At 40.6% G+C, this 20433-nt stretch overlaps 1 protein-coding gene across 1 annotated transcript; it reads left to right on the top strand.

The window, feature by feature from the left end:
* Window positions 1–979: 979 nt before the first annotated feature.
* Window positions 980–15078, top strand: sh3bp5lb (SH3-binding domain protein 5-like, b). The gene is made up of 6 exons (XM_030741962.1): window positions 980–1347; window positions 1583–1645; window positions 5421–5549; window positions 8263–8424; window positions 12767–12940; window positions 14225–15078. Exons 1-6 carry the CDS (start codon window positions 1087–1089, stop codon window positions 14837–14839), a joined length of 1404 nt encoding a protein of 467 aa, XP_030597822.1. The 5' UTR covers window positions 980–1086; the 3' UTR covers window positions 14840–15078.
* Window positions 15079–20433: the final 5355 nt, after the last annotated feature.

Here is a 20433-nt window from a genome sequence, read left to right as displayed (position 1 = left end):
AATCCAAAATAAATTTAAACTTGTGCTCCCAATTCTTGCTTTATTTTTTTAAAGTCATTAGAAATCTATGCTGTACAATCATTCCACCCTGGAAAAAAGAAAAAACAATTATAAATAATTAAAAGGCCCAGATTGCCATGGCATGTGTGTATGTAAACTTGTGAGTTTAATCATAATTGAATATTTACCTTTCCAGCAAACATTCTGTTATACACAATAACAGATTGATTGAGACAGGTTACAATGTTAATTTCCACATTCTGAGGTAAAAGTATGTTTTTGTCAAATAAGTCTGGGAGAAGAAACTGATGTAAAATTCCATTTTTAATGGATTAATCCATGGATTAAAGTGTCTGTGTTACGTGAGGTTGTGAAACTGCCCTTTATCTTTAAAAACTATGCACAATGCCCCTATCAGATCTAAGAGTATTAAGTGTGTTCTGGGAGAGTGGTGATTAATTTGCATATATAAGGCCCTGTGAATTATTTGTAATTATATATAATTATGTTTTACAATTATTACTTATTTCCTTATTCTTTAATTTTTTTAAAAATTAAAAAAAACTCTTAAAAATTGTTCCCCTTTTCCTGACATCTGTATGTTTGAGCTCCATTGTAATAACAGCATATACAGTGAAATGTTGCACATTAACCAGATTTATGTTCACACTAGTATTTCAGTATTCAACACCATGTATTCTAAAACGTAACGAAACCCACACAATGATGCACACCTGCAGTGGTCACCTCTGGAACAGGGTATCTGGACCCTTAAAAGATTGAGTTAGCCAAGCCACACTTTACATTGGATTAAATGTAACTATTAAATATCCGGATATAAATTTAATTAAATAACTGCATTTGTAAGGAGATAAAACTAGAAGGAGGAAGAGTCGGCTACAGTGGGGTGTCAGGTGCAGTGCAGGGTTAGCGCTTGTCAGGCGGTGTTTGTTTTGTAGACAGAAAACATATTAATAATTCAAGTATGAGCACACGCTTGGCGATTTTCCACTGGCCTAAAAACTGACACCTTATTGTCCCGGGAGGATAAAGTCATAAAACAGCAGCCACACGAGTGGGCCGCCAATGGAGCCGGGGACCTCGCATGAGATTCCGAAGGGAGCAGAGAGCCCGAACCCGGCCGGTCTGCGGAAGGAGACACCGGGAGAAGAGGCGAAAGGCGGCTATAGGAGAAGCACGATGTTAAAGCAGATGGGAGCGGACGAAGACGCTGCGGAGGAGGTGAAGGCAGAATGTGAGAATGATGGAGAGGCTAACAACCGGATTAAAAACGGAGAGGAAGAAGAAACGGGAAAATATGAGGAGGAACTGGACCCAAGAATTCAGGTATGTAGCTAAATACTGTCATTTGCAATCAAGATGTAGTCTCCCGTCTTTGTAGTAAATTCGTCATATTTCCTGATCTAAGCAAACTGTAATAAACACCGATTATATGTGGCACTAACCCTAACCCTAACCCTCCTTCCACAGACCGGTACCTGGGTCAAGCCCATCCCATATTTCCAGCCTTTCTGTTCGTATTGTGCTTTTAACGTACATCATCTTTTCCTTATGTTTCCAGGAGGAGCTGGAGCATCTCAACCAAGCTAGCGAAGAGATCAACAAGCTGGAGCTACAGCTGGATGTGAGGAAGTTGTGTAGCAGTCACAATAAATCGGGGCGGTGTGCCAAAAAGTGATGGTCTTTCAAAAAGTGATATTTGCCCCCCCCCCCCAAAAAAAATGATTGCTTGTATTTAAACTGTTGTAAATGACACTTTGGCCTAAAATCTGTGAAACACATGTCAAACTCATTAATGACAGCAAGTCATTTTGAGCCAGAAACAACATCCCTGTCACAAAGTAGAAGCTGCAATCACTTTTTTAGAAAAGTGAATTTTATATATTCTTTATCTGGGTAAAAACTATCATTGACATTAAAATTGTATTTTTAAAGACAGATCTGGTCAAATCGGCTGCAGAAATTGCAACAAATATAACATCACAATTCCATAATATATTTGAAGTGGCCAAAAAGGACTGGATTGATTATAATGTAGGTAAAATAAAGATACTTGCAAAACAGGTCATTAGTACATATGTAGGCCCTTCATAAATCCTGTGGACTACAGTCATTCACCAATATAAGCAAAGATATCAAAAACACAGAAACATCAGAAATCACTTTTTTGGAAGACAATCACTTTTTGGCACAACACCGGTGTTGTGCCAACATCTGTTCAGAACTAAGTTATTACGCAGGTATTACGGTAAGGGAAGCTGAGACCTGATTTAATAATAAAAGCAATCTTCGGGTGAATGTGATTGCAACATTAACCAACACATTTCGCCCGTCATTAATACAGTGGCGTTCTGTCAGGACAATCAAGGCAGCGTGCAAGGCAAGCTGCTGCTGGCTCTGCTTTTCATTCATTGTGCAATATTGCAAATTTGGTATCGAATCGATACCAAATAAATACAGGACCAGTATTGCCAATACCAATACTTTTAACTTAAAAATGCAGTATGTAGGCGAGAGCAGTGTGTGTCGTGACTATCAGATCAATCATCAGTTTGCCAAATTTTAATACATTTTAGTCTAAATTCACTGTGATTTTTACTTTCCACAATAATTAGTTAACACAATAAAACACACCTTTCAGCTTTTTCATGTATTTTGTTTTTTTTAGAGAGCTGTAATGTAAATGTGTCTGTCTTAAAGCACTTTGGGTCAGCTTCTGTTGTTTAAATGTGATGTATAAATAAAATAGACTTGACAGCCATAAAGAATTATTATATTTAGACATAATATATTCATAGTTCAGATTTGAGGCATAGTCTTTTATTTCCAATAAAGTAATTTATGTAACACAATTCAGTGGGCTGAATATGTTGTTTGAATGTCTGAATATAGTCTAGGTAATTAGTCTGTTAAAGTAACAACAGTGATGACTTTAATATTAGCTAATGCGACATGAATCATCACTGAAACAGTACTTTCACCACTGTAGGAGCTACCTGGTTATTCACTGCCTCTCTGAGAGGACTGTGACCGTGACCTCTGACCTCTGTGCTGGGGGTACAGGACATTAATAGTGGTGTGGTGGTTAGTACTATTGCCACACAGCATGAAGGTCCTGAGATCAAATCCAGTCTGGGGGCTTTCTGTGTGGAGTTTGTATGTTCTACACAGTGTCTGTGTGAGTTCTTTCTGAGTACTCTGGCTTCCCCCCCATAGTCCAAAGATGCATGATGTTAGGTTGATTCTAAATTGGCTGGAGGTGTCACTGTGAGGATGAATGGTTGTCTGTCTCCATCTTCTATGTGTAGGATTGGTGACCTGTCCAGGGTGAATCCTGCCTTTCATCCTATACAGCTTGGATAGGCTTCAGCCCCCCCCTTACCCTGAATTAGATAAGTGGAAGAAGATGTGGATAATAAAGGGCACTGAAAGCCATGGCATGTGAGAACACAGGGGCATTATTAAATGTTTAGAAAAATTAATGCCCACATAATCTGTGCTTTATTACCATCAAATAAATAATTAAGTGTTGTAAAAGTAAATTTACCAACATAATTTTGGACTTTAATGCGTATTAAGGTAAACTTAAATGATCCTGACTCCTGATAGAAATACTTGTGTAGCCCGAAGTGATGTACAGTGTAAAAACTGATCTTTTAGTGCCCCCTCCTGGAAGATTTTTGTACATGCAAAGTGAAGCAAAAGCTTACATAAACTTGTTTCCTATCTACAAACAAATTGTTAACAGAGAGGTAGTAATTAGGCTGACCCTCTGAGAGCACCGGCTTCTGAGAATAGTGCTGACCAGCCAAAAGCAGCTGACTGACTGGCTGATCAACCAGGTGACCATCTGAGAATAGAGGCTGACTGCTGGCCATTTTTGGATCATTTTTGGACCAGTGTGTAAACCTTGGTCTGCACATTGGTCAAAAGGTGTGTATTTTGTTGCTTAACTTAACAGGTTAATGAGGCCAGTAAAGGTGCTTCAAATTGTCAAGTGTTCATCTACAGTGTATCACAAAAGTGAGTACACCACTCACGTTTCTGCAGATATTTAAGTATATCTTTTCATGGGACAACCCTGACAAAATGACACTTTGACACAATGAAAAGTGGTCTGTGTGCAGCTTATATAACAGTGTAAATTTATTCTTCCCTCAGAATAACTCAATATACAGCCATTAATGTCTAAACCAGCGGCAACAAAAGTGAGCACACCCCTAAGAGACTACACCCGTAAATGTCCAAATTGAGCACTGCTCGTCATTTCCTCTCCAAAATGTCATGTGACTCGTTAGTTTTACTAGGTTTCAGGTGTGCATAGGGAGCAGGTGTGTTCAGTTTTGTAGTACAGCTCTCACACTCTCTCATACTGCTCACTGAAATTTCCAACATGGCAAAGAAGTCTGTGACGATCTTAAAAGACGAATTGTTGCTCTACATGAAGACTGTTACATAAGCTGCACACAGACTACTGCTCATTGTGTCAAAGTGTCATTTTGTCAGTGTTGTCCCATGAAAAGATATACTTAAATATATGCAGACATGTGGTGAGGGGTGTACTCACTTTTGTGATACACTATATATATATATGTATATATATATTTATATATATATATTTATATATATATATATATATATATATATATATATAAAATCGTTAATGCTTTTTAAAATGTAACTGTTTTTTCCACAAATAGAGCAAACATGAGAAAAGTTAGAGTACACTCTAACTGGGCTAACCAGGAGAGACAGCCATTCACACTCACATTCACACCTACGGCTAATTTAGAATCACCAGTGAAACTACCTGGCATGTCTTTGGACTGTGGAAGGAAGCCAGAGTGCCCAGAAAGGATTAATGCGAGCACAGAGAGAAGATGCAAACTCCACACAGAAGGGCCTCTGCTGACTGGTGTGTTGGAGCCAGGAACCCTGTTGCTTTGAGGCAACACGGCTAACATAGTTTTCTTCCTCGAGATGCTCTTCTAAGAGATTATCTCGGTTTCGTTTGCTCAAAGAATCTTGTTCCAGGGCTGTGCAGCTTTTTTAGAGTAAACCCTCTGTATTTACAGTCCTGACAGACAAAAATTAAAATGGCAGAAATTCATTAAATGGGTTAGTGCAGTGTTTTTGTCACACCCCATGAATTAAAGCATAAAGTCAGTATGTCAGTTACACACTGACGGCAAAATTGCGAAAATTGTGTTGTTGCACAAACACTTCTTTCCCTTCTTTGATCCCCCTTTTATTACTGCTCAGCCCCATTCTTAAAAACAACCCTAGTAAAAATGTTTGTACGTGTAACTCCTGTCTTCCTGTCACAACCTCAGATGCCACACAGTGTCATGGCAGGACTCACTGTATGCAGTGTTGTGTTACCTGTGTGCTCCCCTCAGGATGCCAGGTCGAGCTACAGGAGGATTCTCACTGATTCTGCCAGGAAGCTCAATGCTCAGGGCTCCCAGCTCGGTGCATGCATTGAGAAAGCAAGGCCTTACTATGAGGCTCGCAGACTTGCCAAAGAGGTATGTGTTTTTACTGCTCACCAGTCATCAGAGTGAGATATATGCAATCAGCTGGCAATTTATTAGACCTATCAAGCAGAAAATATACAGTTCTTGTTTAAAGTATTTATTTAGTGGCGTTTAACTTGATTCAAATCAATAGTGTGAACAAAATATTCAAAAAGTGGGAACAAGTTACCCAGCCAGGTACAGGGTTACTGAGGCTCGAGTTCGAACACCTTCTGCCCTGAAAGAGCTACATGGACCTGCCCTTCTGTGGGCTCACCACCTGCAGGATGGTCAGGGGGCAAAAGTGCTGGCAGTCCAATCCCCAGCTGCAAAACAGGCTATAAGAACATGAAATGTAACCTCTCTGGTGGGGAAGGAGTCTGAGCCAATCAGTGTGTGAGGTTGAGAAATAAATGCAATTAAGCTTAGCTTAACCCACAGCTTGGATTCTGGAACCAGCCTCCTGGAGAGGGGCTGGACTCTGTTCCTCTCTGGAAGTGCCTTTGGTGAGAGGTGGCTGGTAGGGTTGGGTATACTTGTATCCCCCTGGTGCTGTACATTTGGGCTTTCCCCAGTGGATGAGAGAGTTGTTTCCCTGTGCCTTCAGATAAGGAGACAGGTCACAACTGTTGTTTGTGCTTTTTCACTGAACAGCAGCTCTGGTCTTTGTTGGTGTCAGAGCCTGGATTTGGACCAAAGTATAACTCTGAGTTTCTTCACCAACATTCAGCAGTCTGTGATACTTATTGGAGTCTCACAAGATGTTTAAAATGGCTCTGGACACTATTAGAGTTTGATGCCGTGTAGTTTATTTCTTCACAGACTAAAAAAACCTGAGTCCTCTCCAGCAAGAGACTGATTTTGAGCAAACTCATTGGTCCCCTGGAGATCATTGTGTGTCAGATTATCAAATTTTTCACTACCAGAGACACCCACCTCCTCTTTTTGGTGTCATATCTTTACTTGTGTTGGCAGTGATTCAGCTTCTATACTGGTCTCTGGTGGTGAAGCAAGAGCTGAGTATGAAAGTGAAGCTGTCAGTTTACAAATTGATCCACATTCCTGCACTCACCTATTGCCATTAGTGTTGGGTAGTGACAGAAAGAAGGAGATCATGGATACAAGTGGCAGAAATGATCTCGCTCTCTAGCGTGTGTGAGCTCAGGCTTAAAGATAGGGTGAGGAGCTTGGGAGGGACTCAGCAGAGGCCCTACTCCAAATTGAAAGGAGAATTAAGGTAGTTTGGGCATCTGACTAGGATGCCTCCTGGGTACTTTCTAGGTGAGGTGTTCTGGGCATGTAGGAACACACTGAAGATGCAGCCCCTTTCTGATTCGGGTATCTGGAAAAAATGATTGTGTGGAGAAGAAAAGGCAAGTACTACCATTAGTCCTGTGTGGTGCCAGCAGTAAAGTATCCTAAGACCATTCATGTGTGAAGTTGGTTCTCATGCAAGGGAGGGGGCTTACTTACAGTTTTGCCCAAGAACACAGCCAAGAACAAAGAACGGTGCCAAAACATCCTCCGAGAGCAACTTCTCCCAACCATCCAAGAACAGTCTGGTGAAGAATAATACCTTTTCCAGCATGATGGAGCACTGTGCCATAAGGCAAAAGTGATAACTAAGTGTCTCGGGGAACAAAACATTAAAAATTTAATTTCCAGGAAGCTGCCCAGCCCATTAATCCTGTGGTCAATCCTCAAGATTGACAAAGAAAACCTGACAAATTCTGTCAAACTCCAAGCATTGATTATGCAAGAATGGGTTGCTATCTGTCAGGATTTGGCCCAGAAGTTGATTTATAACGTGCCAGGGTGAATTGCAAAGCTCTTGAAATGGAAGGGGCAACACTGAAAATATTAACTCTTTGCATTAACTTAATGCAACTGTCAAGAACAGTTGTGATAGGTAGCATCCCATCACGGTACCACGCTGGAATTCACAGAGCTCCTGAGAGTGACCCATTTTTTCACAGATGTTTGTAGAAACAGTCTGCAAGTCTAGGTGCTTGGTTTGATACACCTGTGACTATGGATGTGATTGGAACATCTTAGTTCAATGATTTGAGTGGGTGATTGAATCATTTTGGCATTATAGTGTATATAAAAAGTCCAATTTTGTGCAGTCTTCTTAAGCTGCCTGCTGATTCAGCATGAATATGCATGCCTATGTGCATCCCAGGAGCACTGGTTCTCTTTCAACACGGAAATGATCAATAATGTTTCAACTTTTTGGCAGTTGAGGCCACGATGCTTAATCTTTGAACTGTTTTCAGTCACCTTGCTGTAGGTGTATAAAATGAAGCACCTTGTCATGCAGTCTGCCTTTACTAACTAAGGAGCTCACAGAATTTGAGCTTGGTATTTTAATAGAAAGGCACCACTGCAGCAAGCCAGTTTGTGAAATTTCTTTACTCGTAGATGTTCCAAGATCAACTCTAAGTGACATTATTGCAAAGTGGAAATGTTTAGAAACCACAACACCTCACTGACTTTTTTAATTTTTCACAAATTTTCAGCATATTTAAGAAATACTGTACATCTGTACATTCTGTCTACAATAACAATCAAATTACATGTATTGATGAAAACAGATTCTCTGAGTTACTAAAATATACAAATAGAATAGTAGTTCTAATAGTGAAAAGAGAAATTCCATGCATAGATGTTAAAATGTGTGCATCTCTTTTGTATGTTTTATAATAGCTGCTGTCTGTTCCTATAGGCCCAACAGGAGACCCAGAAGGCAGCTCTGAGATATGAGAGGGCTGTATCCATGCATACTGCTGCCAGAGAGATGGTGTATGTGGCAGAGCAGGGCCTTTTAGCTGATAAAAACACCATGGACCCAACCTGGCAGGAGATGCTTAACCACGCCACCGCCAAGGTACACACTTTGCTCTTCTGCTAATGCTAGTATTGTTGTGCCATTTATATAATCAAAATCAGTGGGCTTTGGGTAATTCCTTCAGAACAAAAAGTCACCATTTATAAATAAATCTCAAATAAAGGAACCATCCCAAGATACTAAAAAGCTTATTACAGTACCCTTTGCAACAATTTAGGGAACTGAAACAGTTGTTGCATTGCTATTTGTTGTGTCCACATATTTTATGTCTGTTGTTCTTCCTCTTGTCTCTAGCAGATTCCTGGTTTTTCAAAAATGCCACTTGTTCCAATTGTTTGTGCTATGTGTAGGTGGAATGCTGATTGGATGAAAAGTTAGTTCGAACGGGAAAGGGAAGACTGTGTGTGTGTGTGTGTGTGTGTGTGTGTGTGTGTGTGTGTGTGTGTGTGTGTGTGTGTGTGTGTGTGTGTGTGTGTGTGTGTGTGTGTGTGTGTGTGTGTTTGTGTTTTATACCAGGAAGCTGATTGATAAGCAGGTTTGGGGCTGGCTTTGTACCTGCTGCCGTGCACTCTTTTCTTTCCATCTCCATCCACCCACCAAGCCAGTCTAACTTTATAGATATGCAGCAGCACAGGTCTGGTAGGCAGAGGTGTCAAAAGTACAGACATTCTGTACTTAAGTACAAGTACTTGTGTTAAAAAATACTTTGGTAAAAGCTGAAGTACTGGTTCAACTTCTTTACTTAAGTAAAAGGAAAAAGTACAGGCTCTGAAATGTACTCAAAGTAAGAAAGTAAAAGTATCAGGTTGTAGAAATGTTGGATTCAGTGAATGAATCTCAGCATCAGCAGCTTTGATTCAAACTCATCTCTGCTGCACTGATGTAACCTGTAACTGTGACCATGAACACAGCCTCTGTGCACCAACACAGAGCTTTACTGTAAATACAGTACAACAATCTAATCTGTTTATCACACACTAAACTGCAGTATTTTCATACAATCTTTGAATTACACAAAATTAGCATACCTCAGTTTGTTTTGCAGTCCTTACCTTTAAATCTAACCTCTCTTCTTCCTCTCCTGTCCTCTTTCTCCATCTCTGAGTGAACTTCTCTCTCTTTGCTCTCCCTGGAAATACAGCAGCTCTTCTTTTAGCTAGCAGACACACTGTGTGACAAACTGCACACACTTTTTGTGTGTTTGCTGATATTTGTCCAGCATTTAGAAACGTTGCATTTAAAATTACCTGCCACACGTTATATCCTTTATTTTTGCTCCTCTTCGTTAGCTAAGATGCTGAAGTACTTCGTGTACAACTTACGGACTCGGTCCATCCCCATGTTAGCCCTGATTATAGCATTATATATGATACATAAATTATATAGTTTTGCCTCTTTAATCTCTTTGTATGCGATAAGCCCTGGTGATGGAGGGTACGCCAGTAGGATTGTCTCTTATGTGTTATTGTTCCTTCATTTAGACTCAGATCAGAAATAAAAATGTTTCTCAGACACGTTAAAGTAACGAGCCTGTTTGAAAATGTAAGAAGTATAAAGTACAGATACTTGTGTAAAAAGTAGTCAGAAAAATAAATACTCAAGTAAAGTACAGATACCTGAAAAATCTGCTTCAGTGCAGTAACAAAGTATTTGTACTTCGTTACTTCCCACCTCTGACTGGCAGGGATAGGTGGCATTTTTGTGTAATTATCTTATCCTCGGTTTTGTATTAGTAATTTAGTGTGTGTTATGTTCCTTCTTGTGTCTTGTGTTCTTTTTGTGCGCCCGTCTCCCCGTGTCAACAACTCTGTTTGCTGTTGGTTCCTGTTTAATTCTGTTAGTCCTGCCTGTGCTTTGTTTTCAGTTTTGCTTTCCTTGACTCTTCAGATGATTCAGTTCACCTGTTTTCTCCCTGCTGTTTCCACTCTCCCAGATTACCTCATGTGTGTATAAGTAGTCGGTGCCCTCAGTTCTTTGTCATGTCCTAGTTGTCGTATCCCCTTCACACTGTGTGCCCCGTATGTCTGTGTGTTCCTCCTAGTTTCCTAGTCTATGTGTTTCTGACTAAGTTCAGTCCTGAGTACATTCAGTTTATTTTCCTGTGAATAAAAGCTGAGCTTGTTTACTCCCCATGGTCCGATGCATGCACTTGGGTCGTGCTCTGCTGCCACACAGACGTCCATGACAGTAGGACATCACCAGAAATGGACCCAGCGGACATAGTTTTTGAGAATTTTGAAGAGTTTCAGAACTGGCTCCTCATTCTCCGTGAACAGTGGCTGTTTGCTTCCCGAGCGAGGAAAAAGGAGAGCAAAGAACCTGCAGCCTGCTTGGCTCCTCAGTATTTGTACTTATTGCCTGCATAGCTAAAAGATTTTGTTACCTCCCTCTAAACCCCGTCGTCTCTGCAACACCACACCCAAGCTTCTCCTCCGCTCAAGTCACTGGAGATGAGAGTGGGCGCGTCCACCCTGTTGTTGGCTGCACGCCCTCCAACATCTCAGGTCACCGGCTTCACTCCTCTGCGGTCGCTTATGTCCTGATCACGGAAGAGACGCTCACAATGGCAGAGGAGGGATTCCGTGCCTGAAACCTGTCTGAGCTAGCCAAAGGCGATGTATATTATGTTTGTAAGACTGTTATTGAAGAGACTGCTTGTGTTACTGAGCTGGTTCAATCTGAAGCACCATTTTGTTTTTGTCAGCCTGTTAAAACACAGACTGTAATTAGTTTATGTGAGCAGATCCCTCCACAGACTATTTATGGTTCCCTGCCTGCATCCTTTAAGACCGTTTATGTACCTGAGCACCCTGCACCCAAACCCGCTCCACAGGTGGGGGTGGCGAGAGCTCAGCTGGACCCCGCACCCGTTCCTGTTCCCAGGGTGAGGACAGCAAAGTCCCAGTCTGTCCCTGCACCTGTACCAGTTCGAAGAGGACAGCCAGGTCCCAGCCTCAGCATCAGTCCCTGGACACAGTAGTGGGCCCTGATGAGCAGCCCCAGTGATCAAAGGAGACATCATGAGTCTTCTGTGTCACCTGTGGGCCCTGTGTGACCTCGGCCAGTGCAGTGGGAGCCTGCCATGCAGCCTCCACTGATGCCGAGCTCTAGAGGGTTGTCTTTGCCACTGGCCTCTCAACTGGCCTTCTCTGCCATCACTGTTGGCTTCCCCGCTGCTTTCCACAGTTGCTTTGTCTCTGCCGTTGGCCTCATCCCCCAGATCTTGTCCCACGGCCCGGGTGGCTTTGTCTGCCTTGTTTGGCCCCATGGCCGGGTAGATCCCCAGAACTGTGTTTTGTTTGGGCTCTTGTGCTCCCTTGTGTTGTGTTTACATCAAGTCCACTAGGGAGGATGATGATGATCGGGTGATCCAGGACAGAATAACGACAACTGCTGCCTAAGCAAAAACCTTTGGTGATCCTTTATGTGGCAGAGGTATCAAAACTGCTGAGACACATTTTCTCAAAACGCCACATCTCTGCGGCTTTTAAATCTCAAAACACACTACTCCAAAAATTGGCCCATTCCAAGGATCAGGACCCCCCCTCACTAACAGAGTAATATAATGTACACTGTTAAGTGTCTGGAGGATTGCTGTGAATTATACATTGGGAAAACCAAATAACTCAGCAGATAGCACAACACAGAAGAACTACCTTGTCAGGCTAAGAATCTGGAGTCTGTTTACACCTGCAGGCCTGTGGCCACACTTTTGCTGATGAGGATATGCCCTTTTTTTTTTAAGGTTTATTTTTGGTCCTTTTCAGTGTTTTATTGACAGATGTACAGTGAAGAGAGACAGGAAAGAATCAGGGCGGACAAGCGGCAAATGGTGGCATGGTCGGGACTCGATCCAGGGCCGGCTGCATTGCCAAGCGGGATTCGTGGTTGCCTGCTCACGCCCTGAGCCACCCTGCTGCCTGATATATGCATCTTTGACAGCGAGGAATGCTGATTTGAGTGGGGAGTAAAGGAGGCCACTTGTGTAAAAAGGGAGCAACCATTTCTGAGTCACCATCTTACAGTGCTATGATTGCAGCTATTCTCCACACATAGCCAGTGATCAATGGTCATGAGAATTTGTATATTAACAATCATGAAACTGAGCTCATGGCCTGTTGTTGGGCAGTGGTGCTATTTTTGGTCATTACTCAAATGTATGCTTATAAGGTTGGGGAAGCCTGCTGTCAGCTGAGACTGAAGAAGTCACTTGGATAACTTGGATAATGTTATATATGATGAACTGTTTCTCCCATATGTATCCAAATGAACAAATGTTACTGGTTTCATATTTAAGGATAGCATGCATTTTTGACAAACAGAAAAAACATTAAAATACTCCATCCAGCATCTCTCTCAGCTGTGTTTCCTGTACTGTCAGGTGAACGAGGCAGAGGAAGAGCGCCTTCGCAGTGAGCGGGAGCACCAACGAGTCACCCAGCTGTGCCAGGATGCTGAAGCTCGAGTCCAGACTCTCCAGAAATCCCTGAAGAAAGTCATTCTCAAGTCCAAACCTTACTTTGAACTCAAGGCTCAGTTCAATCACATTTTGGAGGTGTGTACCATCAGTAATTTTTTTGTACACGATAAGAAACACTGCATTCATGCTGGAATCCACAGAGTGGTCACCATTAACCAAGAATGAGCAGCGACACTGGCTTGTTGACACTCCACTCTGCAGTGACTGATTTTTACTTTACCTACTTTGCCCATGACTCGTAGCAGCTGCAGTCTTTATGCAGAGTCTGTAAAATGTGAGCTGTGGTCTGATTTATCCTACAGGAAGAGATTCTTTTGCTCAGAGGCATCTGAAGGCATTAAACCTTCAGTCAATCAATTTAACCAAACATTTTTTTTGGATTGACCAGCAACTCTTAAAATTCTATTCTAGATTTAACAGGGAGCCAATGAGGAGAAGCCAATATGGGAGAAATCTGCTCTCTCTTTCTAGTCCCTGTCAGTACTCTAGCTGCAGCATTTTGGATCAGCTGAAGGCTTTTCAGGGAGCTTTTAGGACAGCCTGGTAATCCTGGTAGTCCAGCTTAGAAGTAAAACATACATGAACTAGTTTTCAGTATCACTCTGACACAAGATGTTTCTGATTTTAGAGATATTACACAAAATCAAGCAAGCAGTCCTACATATTGTTTTTTAATATGTACACTGAAGGACATATCCGTATAATGTGACTCGGGGGGTGTTGATTCATTTAAACTAACATATTCATACTGCTCTAATCGGGTTTCTGTAAGCAGAATAAATCAATATGGTGATCAATTATTAAATAATTTACTATCAGGGACTTAGAAGAGAGAGACATAGTGCTTAATAATCCACATTTAACTGTTTTACTCTTTGGTGCAGTTATATTGTTCTTACTTTGTGAATCCTTAAATCATTTTTTTTGCTGATTTTTGGGTTGCTTTTTGGTGCTCTGGGTTCTGTAAGGGTGTGATATCAAAAGGGGTAATCATGGAAAATTTTATTCATATCTTAACTAATAGAAAGGCATGTCCTATCAAACAAATGATTAACATAGTTTTTTTTTTGTTTGTTTAGCTCTGGCACCCGTCCGGCCCACTTACCTGTATTCTGTTTTCCTGTCATTTTTCTAATAAATCATCTTTAAGTTAAGTTCAGCATTCTGAGTCCTGCATTTTGTGGTCCACCCTCATTTGCCACACAGCAACACCACGACATAAATAACCATAACTCCTGTATTTATGGGATCAGAAGCTGTATTTATGTCATTTCATTGCTTTAACTATGATGTAATTAATCAGAAGTGTTTAAATGTGCCACTGTGAGACTTCCTAACTTGCTGTTAACTTTGTTTCAGGAACATAAGGCTAAAGTAGTACAGCTGGAGGAACAGGTGGCAAAAGTAAAAATGCGTTACTCCGTGGCCCTGCGGAACCTGGAGCAGATCAGCGAGCAGATCCACGCACAGAGGGGGCGAAACAGAGCCAGCAGGGGGCGTCCTGTCATCTGTGGCGGTCGGAGCTCCCCTGTAGGTGCTGAGGCTGAGGTCAGAACTGCCACTGGGATTCATGACAGTAGCTGCGTGGGAGGCGGCGCTATTGGGAGCAATTGGGCAAATGGTGAGAAAACCAGACTGTGGGTGGAGAGGCACCAAGAGAGCGGCTGGGGCCAGAGGGAGCGACTAGAGGCAAAGCAGGCTGGCTCAGACTGCATGTCAGTTATCAGCCTTCAGACCATCGCCTCAGACCTGGAAAAGTGTGACTCGGTGGAGCACTTGGGTGACCTGAGTGATGCTGGGAGTGTGCTGGGTGAAGAATGGGACCATGACAGGAAGTCTAATGAGAGGCCAGTCAGCTGTGAGGTGGTGACTGAAGGGCCTCAGCAGGAGGTTGCCCACGAGGAGAAAGAAGCTGTTAATAAAGAGAAGCAGGAAAGTTTCGTTAAGCAACACTACAGAAGTGTTAGTCTATGATAGTCAACAGGAGGAGGAAGGCTGAGTGTGAGGATAATGATGAGTATCATGAGGGATCATAGTAGAATTAACAGTGCAAACACATACTAATGTTTAATTTGTGCACCTGATTTTGACATGCCATGTGTTGGCCTGGTATCAGCTTGTACTATTTATATAGCGCCAAATCACAACAAACAGTCACCTCAAGGCGCTTTATATTATAGGTACCCTACAATAGTTATAGAGAAAACAGTCCAAACGACTTCCTATGAGCAGCACTTGGCGACAGTGGAAAGGAAAAACTCCCTGTTAACAGGAAGAAACCTCCAGGAGAACCAGGCTCAGGGAGGGGCAGTCATCTGCTGTGACTGGTTGGGGCTGGGGGTGGTGGTGGTGGTGGACAGGACAAAAGACATGCTGTGGAAGAGAGTATTTGCTTTAAAGATGGACTGAAGTGCCTTTCTGTGTTTATAAGTTTGCAAGGGTACGCTTGGATCTGGGTAACATAAATTTGTGCCGTCAGAGGATGAATACAAGGCTCTGTGAAGACATATAGTACAATGCTTATGCTACAAAGGCAAAAGCTGCACATGCATCTTCCAAGTGCACTCCAAGCACATTAGGAAATGGTCATAACAACTTGTCTGTGGTGTCCACAGCTTTCTGCCAGTGCTTCTGCAAGTGAGAATAGTCTCCACTCAGATAAAGCTTTAGTTTCATTTTTGTAGCTTTGACTGTTAGTTGTAATAAGACTGAATTCACTAACTGTCCTGATGTAGGAACATCGGGCATTGCTATTAAGAAGGTCAGTGTGGCAAGAAATATGAAACTAAACCCTTACTGTACAGAAAGAATGTGGGCACAAAACTGCACATCTGCAGCAGACAAAGTTAAGCCAGTGAGTCAGTCTGTAAACTGTGATGGGTTTCTTGTTCTTCAGATATGGCATCTGCATGGACTTTATAGATGTCTTTCTTTGTGTTCTACCTTAAAGCTACTTAAGCTACTCTTAGTCACCATAGCAGATAGTGCTACATATTTGATTTGATTTCATTTTCTACACCAGATGCCTTTTGTGACAAAAGGCCCACAGGAGGTGTGGCTGCTCATGGGACTGAACCAGGGATCTATCCGTTATTAGGTGAATGTGTAAACCGTTACAGTATGGAGCCACTTCTTTGTGTTTTGACTTAAAGGATGAAGTGCTGCCAGCTGCCTAAGCAAGCGCCACATCAACCAGACTGAAGTCTATTCTGAATTGTTTTCAGGGTGAAGAGGCACACTGTGGGGTGGAGTTAGGGTCAGCTTTCCATAAAAGTATATCATAATTTCATACAATGGAACCTATTCAGCTACTGTACTTCTTCCCTCTGTGCTATGCATTTTGTGAATTTTAGTGACATTAGCCAACCCAGCGTTCTGTAATGCCTTTGTGTCCTCTTACTGCTCGAGGTTCTTAATTCATCAGACTTCTCTTTGGTGATATTTCCAAGTTTCAGCAATTTGCTCAGTGAGTAATATTGGCCAAAGCTAAAAAATACGACCTAAATCTTTTAATAACAAATCACTGAGAACTAGATAACTGACAACTGATAAATTAAAAGAAAATGCTGAACCCTTGATCCTGTCAGTGAGTGTATACAGTTGTTCTGTTACGTTTGAGTCACTAACAGGGGACAGAGGTCACCACAGAAATTCTGGACTTGTAGAAACAAAACTAAGATGGACCTGTTGGACCAACACCTTCCTAAAATGCTTTTTCCCCTGCCTTTTCATCCATCTGTATATTCATTTACAGATAGATGACTAAAGGCTAAGGATCAAGCAAGAAAACCCATAAACATCATCTTAAAAAAATCTCCGACAATCCAAAAATGTTTGGAATTTACAGGTCATATCTTCAATTAGAATACAATGTTTTTCTATTTAGAATAATGTGGAAAAATTAAGTGTTTTCAGTGTCTTCTAAAGTGACTGCAGCCATATGGGGGTCAGTGTTACTTATTTATATAAATATGCATTGCCAATATCAGCCAAAACTTGTTGGTTGACTGATCAGGTTTTAACAGAGCAAAATTGTGCAACTAATTTACTGATTAACTAAGAAAATCTCTGAATTTTTTTGAATTGGGGTAGAGCAATATTTCCTGCCATAAAGACCAGCAGCATGCACAAAGCTGCTGGCATAATGTCGAAATAAAAAAATAATAATTCGCTCTGAGTTGGTGCTGTCATGACTCAACATTTTATGAGATTCATCAGTGTGCAGACACAACTTTGGGAGCTGACAATCCACAGGCCTCCTTTGGACGACCATGGATACTCCGCCCTAAGAGTTTGTGGTGGTGCGACTAGAACAGCATCGCTGGTGGCTGGTAAGACCAACTGCACAGAGTGCAGATGTAGCTTGTCGTGGGGGCGTGTTCCTATATGTCCACTATTACTACTAATAAATGATACTATAGATGAATACTATAAATATCACTACCATAACAATAACAAATCCCCCAAAGTTCCTTCTGGTGCTGCAATGTGAACTCTATTAGTAATACTGTTGTGATGAATCCTAAAGTTGGAGGTTGTTTCTTGAAGCTGGTATTTGGAGTAAAATACTTGTATTTGTGCAACTGAATCATAACAGCCCATAGGAAGATTGTAAAGAACAAATGTTCCATTAGATTTCAGAAAAACTGTCCAGATCCTGGAGTATTGAAATTCAGTAATTCCCACTTTATATGGATCGTTCAGAACAATAAGCTTAGCTAATTTTGTCTTATAAATCCATATCTAACTATTTGGATAAATGTTTAGACGATTTTGTGACATAAAATTAGTTCTTCTTGTCCATCATTTCCTCAGGCTTCAGGGTCTAAACTGAATTAACATGTTCTGAACCCTCTTTTTATTGCACATTAACAATATCAACTTGGAAATCTGTGAATTATATTGAGGAGCCCAACCAAGCCACATGTCGCTCTTCAAGCTTCAGTTAAAATGGTTGACGACCCCCTCGGATTTAATTTCACTTGATGTTGAAATATCATATATACAGATATATTTTAGATATATATCATATTATACAGAACTGTGAGCTTTCAAGGCCTCTGGTCACAATTAGACTTTCCCTGTTTTTACATACACTCAGAAAGCTATATATATATATATATATATATATATATATATATATATATATATATTAGAAAAATCAGTTCTGTGCTAGTTATTATGATCATCTAAAAATCATGCTTATATGAATGGTTTTTGCAGTAACTGGCTGCCTGTTCGTAGCTGTGAGTGCAGAGTAGAGAAACTGTGTCAACTTCCAGCGCTCTTCCTCCTCATCTGCGCTCCCTTCTTTTCATTCTCACTCTCTCTTAATCATTAAGCGGTTCTTCATCGTTGGCGTAGTTGTACTGAAACTGGAGAACCCACCTGTTAGGCTTAATACTGGGGTTTGTTGAGCCACAAATGCACAGCGACAATTCACCAAGATGACAAAACCAGCGGCACAACTCACCTTCATTGGAAATGTCAGTGATCAGGTTGATTCACTATTTCTAGGATTTTTTTTAATACTTCCAACACAGTTAATTTGTTTTTATTTAGTTATTGTAGTTTCACTCTGAAATAACAAACCTTTTTGCTTAATGAAATGCTGGAACTGGAAACAAAACAAATCAGTTGAACAACCCAGCACCAACACAAAGAACTTCTAGTGCAACATCTGGAAACAAATGAACAAGATTTTAATGCACCATAAATATTTCAATCATTAATATGTAGTTCATGGTGCAGAATTCAGAACATATTTATGGTGATTAGGTTCACACCATTTCTCAGGGGGGAAAACATTCATAGTTCTCTTAAAATCTGTTCACCAATTAGTAACACTACTGTTTACCCATAGCTTACTTTTTTCTGCTAATGATTTGACAGAAATGTATCCAAAGAGGAAAACAGGAAATCCAAATAATTCAATTTTATTTAAACAGTGCCAAATCACAGCAACTGTCACCTCAAGGCATATATAAGACTAAAGAAACAGTTTAATTTCTCTTCTAAGAATTAAACCTGCCTGAGTCTGTGAAATATTTCATCTATTTTTAGATTCAGTGTCACTGAGTGCTGCAAAACCCTTTTTAATTTAAAAACACATAACACATTTTAATAAAATATGACAAATGAATCATTAATTTAACTTAAAAAAAAACAGATGTGAAAGGCTTATTTGACTGTTAGCTTCTTTACTGGCTCCAATTTTACATTTTTAATCTTTATGAGGCACAAACTGCTTTAAGGTCTGAGTACAAAATACCTGCTGACACAATTATTTAGAAACTTATAACCTACAACTTCAGAAAGTATTCAGACCCCTTGACTCACAATTGAATTTTAATGAATAAATGTTATAAATTTTTTAACTGTTTGACACCCAGTAATGAAGAATAAGAAAGTGAGAGCACTTCCTTAGCATTTTTGCAAAAGTATTAATTATTGAATTTTCTATATTATCTAAAGTGTGCACAAAAATAAATTGTCCAAAAATTTAAGGAGTCTGAATTGTTTCTAAAAACAGGCACAATCTGGCATTTGGTTCTTTTCTGTCAATTTCTCTTCAAAGCCAAAGTGCACAGATAAGGAAACTGCACGTACTTCTCAGATTTATCACCTTTAATTTTTTTTCCTTGGCTTCAAATGGAAATGTTGGTTTGGTTTTTGGATTCATAATAACCCTGCTTGTAGTTTTAGAATTTCTGAAGGAGCAGCTGTCACTCAGAAAGTTGAAATCATCATCAAAAGTTCACTGATCTGCTCAGTTTCTGAACAAAGAGTGTTTCATTTATATAAAAAAATAGGGTCATAGAGACCCTGAAGTCCTGTGGTTCCAGTAAGATGATAAAAAACCCTGGAGTATGATGGGAACAGCAAACAGCACAGTTGTCAAGATGATAGTAAAGAGAACTTTTTTTAAATATCAGAGGTATTAGTATTATTATTAGCAATAACCAATAGGACACGAAAAAATTTAGATTTTAGAGAATCAAACTCAGTGAATCTATTTTTACAGAATATATTAACACTCATGTGAAAGCTCATACACAGTCACAGAAAAGGAGATCATACAGTTTAGTTATAATGCATGTCTTTGTACAAAATAAATCAACATATTTGCTGTGTGTGTGTGTGTGTGTGTGTGGGGGGGGGGGGGGGGGGGGGGGGGGGGGGGCATTAGGGGTACAAAAATGTATCAGTGGTGACAAAAGTTTCTTTAAGGGTTGATATTGAATCCTTTGACATTCCATCACTACCAGGAATATTTATGGAGTATTTTTCAAGAAATAAATTGCAAAGGGGACTGGGCAGTCTGCTGCAAGGCTGACAGAGAGACAGATAACCATTCACATTCACACCTAGAAGCACCAATTAACCTAACCCCACTAACTGCATGTAAGAACCAGGAATAGGAAATAAGGAGGTGGATGTGGTGGCAGGTTGTGCTACTCTCAAGTCTAGTGCAAAAGAGTCCACTGCATATTGTGTTTCTGGCTGGGTTGTGTCCTGTAGAGTCTGTTGAGTCTTTCATATAATGCCTCTGATAAAATGAGTTTTCT

This window comes from Archocentrus centrarchus, chromosome 11 (genome assembly GCF_007364275.1).
Source record: "Archocentrus centrarchus isolate MPI-CPG fArcCen1 chromosome 11, fArcCen1, whole genome shotgun sequence".
NCBI classification, from domain to species: Eukaryota; Metazoa; Chordata; class Actinopteri; order Cichliformes; family Cichlidae; genus Archocentrus; species Archocentrus centrarchus.
This window is presented reverse-complemented; position numbering and strand designations above follow the sequence as displayed.